This window comes from Octopus bimaculoides, chromosome 7, assembly GCF_001194135.2.
Source record: "Octopus bimaculoides isolate UCB-OBI-ISO-001 chromosome 7, ASM119413v2, whole genome shotgun sequence".
Lineage (NCBI taxonomy): Eukaryota > Metazoa > Mollusca > Cephalopoda > Octopoda > Octopodidae > Octopus > Octopus bimaculoides.
Window position 1 is genome coordinate 72,152,938 of NC_068987.1, and position 8,375 is coordinate 72,161,312.

Sequence of the window (8,375 nt, forward strand, 5' to 3'; positions counted from 1 at the left end):
TTGGCCAGCCCACGGCTACAGTAGAAGACACTTACCCAAAGTGTCATCAGGTAGGACTGAACCCAGAACCATGTGGGTTGGAAGCAAGAAAGAATTTTAAAATATAGTATCTTTAATAAATTTGCGTCTGCATCATTACACAAGGACTAACTTATTGATTTCAAGGTCTTAATGGACTGTATTTCAACAATCACACTTGCACTGTACTCATGGTCAAAATACTTAAGTCTCCCTAGTCGAGTCCACATAACTCCAAATTAATAACCTGGAGATGTGCAACATGAGCACTGTATAACTGCCTTGTGATTTATTAACTTACAGAGCTGAGTTTAAATCCTAGAAATAGATATAGCTTGAATAAACATTTCTCTGGAGTTGAGCCAACAAAAGAACCACCACTGTGTGGTTGATCAACCTGCTAGAAACACCCACTAAATTCCTCTCAAATTCCACACCAAGTTATCTTGGAAAAGGAGTGAATATACTGGATAATGTAGTCCTACATAGCCCCAAAATAGAACTGACGAGTGGAATGCCTATGATCAAAGGTCTGCTCAATTTAGATTGACCTGAGGGTTAAATAACAATTCTCCTCAAGTAAATAGAGTTAATTACTAATGATGGTTACATCTGATAAAGATACAGGATGACTGATGCATAAAAGATTTACTTCCTGCCTTTGGCACAGACCATTAAACAGAACAGTGGCAGTAGGGATGGTGCTCTGTGCTAGAGAAAGTTTAACACTGTAGCATACCAACTACCAACCACATTGTAGTAAAGTACTGTGTCCAGTCCTAACTAAAACTCAGAGCTAGTTACCTGGCTTCCATGGAATATAAGTGACCAAAGCTACAACACTACAGCTGAGTTCACTGGAGCAATGTGAAATGAAGTGTCTTGCTCAAGAACACAACATAAACCACAATCTTACAATCATGAGTGTAACACACTAACCTGCATAGGGCAACAGGCTTTCACCAATACTTTAGTAGTCCAATACTTTATTTAACCTTACAGTTATAGTGTCTCAGTTGTGTCATTTGGGACTCTTTGCAGTCATTTAATGCTGAGTATTCTTAAGCATGTGAATTGGAACCTATCAATTGTTTTATCTTCAGTCTTTGTCACTTTTCAGTTTTCACATCCATAGAGTAATACTGATAAGATCAATGTCTTGAACAGTTTCAGCTTTGTTTTGCAGCCTACACATTTGCTTCTCCATACCTTTGTTAAATTGTAGAATGCTCTCCAGGATTTGGATATTCTGTTCTTAATACTCTCCATTCAATGGGATCAGTGATGAAATCAGACACGGATGCTGAAGCTAGATCAAACACATCCTCAGGCTAGATTGAGAAAGCAATTCTATGATGGCACTAAAGTGGCAACCTGAGAGGAAAAGAGCAGTAGAGTGCCCTAAAAGTAGGACCATTGATAAGGAAAGGAGACGAGAAGAGTGGAGAAGCTGGAATGAGACAAAAACAGTGGCAAAAAAACAGAGCTGGTTGGAAAGATCATGTTGCAGTCTTATGTGCTTCATGGCACAGAGAGAACTAACTATGGTGACCCGGTAGGCAGAGACTTCCAAATTTAAAGTAAAGAGACCAGCAAAAATAATTTCATCCATGCTAATATGAGAAGGAAAAATATCAATTTAAAATCAGGAAAAAGAAATTAGCTTAAATATTTGTTTGTATGTTGTTTTTTCTAAGAAATGGAGCACAAAAAACTTACATGATGGAATAACAAAAAGGCTCTCATCTGGTGGGCCTTTATTGAAGACTTTGTAGTTTATGGTGTATTTGTCATAATGAGAACCAAACATTGAATCATAACCCATCATTTCAAAACGAAGTGGATACTGTGAATCATCCGTCACCCACATAGTGTACGTGTTTACTTTTGAACCTATTTTCTCAACTTTTTCAAATATTTGTATCCGGAAATCAATGTAAGTGCTTCTACCAATGAACTATAAAAATAGGAAAAAATATAATAAAAAAATAATTAATAATGAAATATTGTAAAATTTGTCTTAGAACAATAGTTTTGAGTCATTATGAAGATGATTAGGTTTATAGCTGCAATTTTATAGCAGCTTTTTGCCTTATGGCATGAGATATGTATATAGGTGCAAGTGTGACTGTGTGGTAAGAAGTTTACTTCCAAACCATATGGTTCCAGGTCCAGTCCCACTGAATGGCACCTTGGGCAGGTGCCTCCGACTATAGCACTGGGCTGATCAAAGAATTGTGAATGAATTTGGTAGACTGAAAGAAACTTGTTGTAAAGATATATACGAGGTGATATCAAAAGGTTCCTGGACTAGTTATGTTTAATAAAAAATAATTTATTTCCCTAAGTTTTAACATCACCTCCTTCAAAATAGTCATCTTGCACAGCAATACACCAGTCCCAGTGTTCTTGCCACTTTTGGAACTGGGCCTGGAAGTTGTCTTCCATAAACAAGTCAAAGCCCTCCTGCAATTCACTCTGGATCTTGACAACGGTGTTAAAACAGTGACCTTTAAGCTGCATTTTCATCTTGGGGAAGTGATGGAAGTCCACAGGTGCTAAACCTGGTGAATAGCACGGGTACGGAAGCAATACCATTTTGTTTTTGGCAAGAAACTCATGAATGAGGTGAGTTCAGTGACAGGATGCATTGTTGTCATGAAGAAACCAATTCTTCATGCTCCACACATCCAGTGACTTTCACCAAATGTCCTCCCTCAAACACTTCAAAATGTCGCAGTAGAACTCTCGATTGACAGTCTGGCCCTGGGAGATGTATTCTTTATACACAATACTGCAGATGTTGGAAAAAAAAAATGTACATGATCTTGATTGAGCTGCGGCTCTGTCGTACCTTCTTCGGTCATAGGGATGAAGGTCTCTTCCGTTGTGAAGACTGCTGCTTCATTTCAGGGTTGTGCCTGTAGACCAAATTCTCATCACCAGTAATTATCCTCGACATGAAGGATGGGTCATCAGTGACAGGCAGACACAGATCTTGACAGACTTTAACGTAATGTTATTTCTGCTCAGTGGTCAGCAGGCAGGGAACAAACTTGGCAGAGACATGCCACATGTTCAATTCAGACGCTAGGATTTCCTGCATGGACCCATACGACAGACCAACAACATCAGTAATGTTAATTGTCCTCCAACAATCCTCATGCAAATGCTGATGAATTTTCTTCACATTTCCAGAGGTGACACTTGTGGCAGGTCTTCCAAATCACGCATTGTCTTCCAGAGATGTTCTTCCGCTTTTGAAGTGCACACGCCACTTAAAACATTGCATACAATCTAAAATCACAGACTACAGCATACACATGATCACAAAAACACAAGTTTCACAACTTGCAAAGTAAACACAGTGATGTCGCTCAGCACACTGCCTCATGAAGGTCACTGCTAGCTTACACTGCACACACAACCAGGTGCTGCCACATGTTGGTGTGCTACAGAACTAGTCTGGGAACCTTTTGATACCACCTCATACATGTATAAGTGCCAAAATACAAAAATACAGAAAATAATTCATTGAATGCTAAAAACAAATATTTTAAAAAATCACTATTATTTTATTAGTCAGATAAAGAATGAAGACTAAAGGTCTGTGGCATACTACTGACAGGAATTGAGTGAAGTACTTTTGTTTACCGTTTTTTTGTTTTTTTTTGTTCAGCTTGGCCAAGGTGGATAGTTCAGCATCCACAACTCTATTTATCAAGACCTCTGACACTCATGGGAGTAAGTTATCCATAAACTGGAGACCTGTCCCAAACACTTGCAAGAGAGTTAATTCCCCTAATGGCAGACACATACCAAATAGGGATATAATGCAGATGACAGATTAAGTCTACCACCCAAGAACTCAGAACACAAAGAGCTGAAACAGACATTTGAAGGCATTTCGTCCTATGCTCTACCAATTTGTACTAATCCACAGCCTTGAATTGGTACTTCAATATAGCAACTCTGAAAGAATAAAAACCAAAGTTGGCTTCATTAGGATTAGAACTGAGACAGTGGTGCTTTGCTCTGTAACAGGTTCACAAAAGCAAAGTTAAATAACCTGAGGCCCAGTGAACAGCCTCTCAACACCATGAAAAATAGAATAAGCCTCAGTTATCTATTATCAACTTCAGCTAACAGAAGTGGGGTGAAGTAGAAAGATAACAGAGAAAAAAATGCTAGAAAACAAACAAACTTACCTTGTAATCTGAGAGGTCTGGTAAGGCTATTTGAGGGACAATTCTTGCATCACTACTGCCAGCTACTTTAAAACAAGATCTCTTATTGAAATCATTGTATGTGGTCACATAGGCCAAAGTGTATGCCTCTCCATAATCACCTTTTCCTCCAATCATAAGTATAGACACAAGCCCTGTAATTGAGTTAGAATTATAATCAGCATGGTAATTGGTTCTTATTTTTTAGTTTAGGGCATGAACCCATCATTTCTGACAATAACATAAAATGATGAGTTGATTGATTGAATTACTGACTCCACTGTATGATCAGTACAAACTAGTATGATAAGAGATTAAAATTACTTCTCAATTTAACTCTGTCTCTCTGTGCGTGCGCGCGCGCGTGTGCACGCTAGGTAAGACTAACTTTTTGGCATTTGCACCTGCCAGATCCAGCCAAAACATTCTACTTGTTTAACCTTTTAGCATTCGTTTCAGCCCAAATTTGTTTTTTCCTTCAAACTGGCCGGGTCCAGCCTCTTACATCTACCCTATACTGTCACTCTAAAAATAAACAATCATACCACTGAAGTCTCAAAACTGAGATAATTCACAATTAATTCAAAGCAATGTGAATAAATAAGCCTTACATTTGACAGAATAATCTGAGTGCTAATGGGTTAAACTGCATCTAGTAATGAGATTCTAGTACAAGATTTCTAGGCTTTTGAGAATTGTGGAGCTACCACTTATCCACTATTGTTCCCAGTTCTACTCTGACCACAGTAGTAGCCTAGCTGTTAGGCTTAACAAACCCAGCTATGAGTTAACAAACATGTGAGCCACTGAGAGTAAAAGACCTCTAGTTCTTGCTGGAAATTCTTTCTTGGAGAAAATAAACTCATAAAAACAAAAACTCTGAAGTTCAGTCGATATCTGAGTGGCTCAACCACTGTCGTGCCATTAATATTATAACTGATTGCACTAATTACAATTGGGTTCAGTGCTGTGAAACACTTTAGCCATGCAAAACAGAATCATGTGTAGGAACTTCTTGAACTCACAGAACATTTTCACAGGTTCACTGAGTTTAGGAAGTGGGCTTAGTCAGGCATGAGTTGACTTCCAACACCACCAGCACCACGTATGTACATATCATCACCGTTTTGCATCTGCTCACCATGCTGGCATGGGTTGGATGGGTTGCCACAATCCAAGTCAGTTGTTATTCAGAATAACTGTCCCCTGAGACAGGTTGGGGTACCACATCTGGCTTGAAATGTTATGAAACTGACATTTTCTACAGCTGGATGCCCCTTCTATCACCAACCAGCTTACAGAATGTACAGAGTGTTGTCATGTCCCCAACAGTACATGACTAAGGGACCCCCTGAGACCTAATTGTCCACACTCATTTACCAACCACTTTATAGACTGCATTGAATGCATTTTATCATGGTACCTGTACTAGTGCAATTATCTTATACACAACAAAACAAAAGGGATCCTCACAGCACTACACCGTCTCTATATGCTGTAATATAACTAAAGAGAGTAATTGCAAAGGACAAGCTTGGCTTGAATGAAAGAAGCAAAATTATGAAGGGGAAAAAGCAGTTGCAAATATGATAATGATGATGGTGTATGTATATGTATATAGGTGCAGGTATGGCCTTGTAGTTAAAAAGTTCACTCCCCAATTGTGTGCTTTCATGTTTACTTCCCACTGCATGGCACCTTGGAGCAAGTATATTTTACTAGAACCCTAAATGGACCTTGAGTGAATATATTTTAATAGAATCCTTGTGAAACTAAAAGAATCCCACCTGTGTGTGTGTGTGTGTGTGTGTGTGTGTGTGCATGCACGCACACACATGCATGTGCATATGAGTGGGTTTTCTTCACATTTGTAGGCCTCCGAAAATTGCTGGGCAACAAGTGGCGATGTTGCTGTCATTTCTTCTGTCAATAAGTTGTCTACTGGCTTTCTGCCTTCAAAGATGTGTAGGATAAGAGATCCTCCATTTGAAAAGCAGGAAGAACAGCCAGTTGTGAAACAATGCTTCAACAATATATTTATCTAACTCATGCTAGCATAGGAAAATAAACATAAAAACAAATAAACAATCTACTGAAGAACTTACCGTCATAATAGTTTATTCTGCTGCGATTGTTTATTAAATCAACATATGCAATAATTGGTTCATTAAGTTCAGCATAGGGTAAAGACAATGTTCCCATCAAACCATACTGCTTGCCAAAGTCTGGTGTTGGTGGTGTTTGCTGTGGTTTTGCTGTCACAATAGACAGCAATACTAAAAGTAGATAAAAAATATATATATATAAGCCTTAACAATATAGATAGAAAACATACAATGATGATGTTACTTAGAAACATGGATAGTCTTTCAGAGTCAGTAAAATTAAAATGAAGTGCAGTAAGGGATTTAGAACAATTAAAAGTAAACAGAGTAGGACTGTGGAGACTATAAAAACCACTAACAGTAGAGACAAAAAGGATTTGTTTTAAGTGCACAAGCACCCACAGTGTCAACATGCAAACACATCCAGATGAAGTATTAACATAGTAGTATAGATGCAATGTCCTGCAACAGACTGGTGTCCCATCTAGTGGGTGCAAATATATATGCCACATAATCTAGGAAGCTAGCCTTTTGGGGCCTATAGCCTGAGAAAGAATTTTGATCCTTTTATTTCAAAGATACAATGTCATAAAAGAGTTAGAGCATATAAAGAAATTAAATGTATATATTTGTTGAACTAATAATTCAAAGGTTTCAAGTTCAAATCCACTGCAAGCATTGTTGTATATTTGTGTGTAGTAAACTTTATACAATATGGCTCAATCGATCAAGCTACAAGAAACAGTTATTGGAGTTTTTAACTGGCATCCTATTCGGAAAGGTTAATAGTCACACTCAAAGACCAGAAGCAGGGAGTTAACAGTCTGATGCCTGCAGACCCATTTAGAGTAAACACTTGGAGTAAAAAATAAAAGGGATAAAAAAATGCTTGATGTCTGTAGACCCAGTCATAGTTAATATCCAAGAGTACAACAGCTTGATACCTACAAAGACACAAACAGTTAATAGCTAGGAGTACAGTATAATGACTGTAGTACTTAAGGCGTTTTGTGACCTCTAAGCAAGGAACATAATCTCTTTTTGATTTGGTATATAAACTTCCACTCCTTATTTAGAATTTAATAGTAAGACAGGGTAACTAGCTATAGAAACATTTCACACTAAAACAAAAGCCAACCTACATAAGTGTGAAAAAAAATTATGTTAAAAAAAAACTATAAATAATACGTTTCTTTTATAATTTAGCAAGATAGGCAGCATCCAAAATGGATGAGATTGATACAGCCAGTGAATAACAAACATCTGCAAGTAATTGTCAGATTTAAAAAAACGTGATGAAGTTTTGTCTAAATACATGCAAGAAAGTGATCTCTTATAAAGGTATCCATTGACAAGATGGTGTCAAGAATTGTCTCCTACTATTCCCGTTAAATCTAGCTACTTCTACAATCTCACAGGTTAATATCTTTTATTTTACTTTTTTCTTTCTTTCTTTCTTAATGACGGGTTAGCGTAATTCTATATTCCTGATGATTCCAACACTGACGTATCATGAGATGGAGAAGTTCTCTCCCTTATTTTAGACAGCGTTTAAGTCGTTGCATCTTTAGTATGCAGATCTCTTAATTGTTTACTATTAAAACAGCGACTCCTAAAACTAAATATGTTGACAATTAATGTATTACAAAGTAAATTCTGCTTCTTAAGCCTGAGAAAGAGACACAATATAGAAATATTGTGCATAAAACTAACAACAGCATACCTGGGATGGTGTACACTGAAACATGAATATGGTAAGAAAGTCCGAAAGTAAAAAATTGTGAAAGGAGAAATTGAGAGACAGAGAGAAAAAGAACTTCGATAGGGATTTTCTTTTTCTCTCTCTCTCTCTCAATACTTTCATTGGTTAATGTTTACTTTAACACCCAGCCACCAAAGCAAAACAAAAACAAGGGCACTGTCATGGTATTAGCTGCCAGAAGCGAAATCTAAACAAGGAATGTTACTGCTAGAAAAAAAAAAAGAAAGAAAAAAAAAAGAAAGAAAAAAAAAAGAAAGAAAAAAA

General features: G+C 37.4%; 1 protein-coding gene across 1 annotated transcript in view; it reads right to left on the bottom strand.

Annotated features, from left to right (window-relative positions):
- Positions 1-8,375, bottom strand: part of LOC106883355 (digestive cysteine proteinase 2) — a 34,923-nt gene that overhangs the window by 13,030 nt on the left and 13,518 nt on the right. The window contains exons 2-4 of the mRNA XM_052969434.1: positions 6,350-6,520; positions 4,227-4,399; positions 1,738-1,975 (exon numbers count right to left, since the gene is read on the bottom strand). Coding sequence (XP_052825394.1) covers positions 1,738-1,975; positions 4,227-4,399; positions 6,350-6,520 — 582 coding nt within the window. The remainder of the gene's footprint in view (positions 1-1,737; positions 1,976-4,226; positions 4,400-6,349; positions 6,521-8,375) is intronic.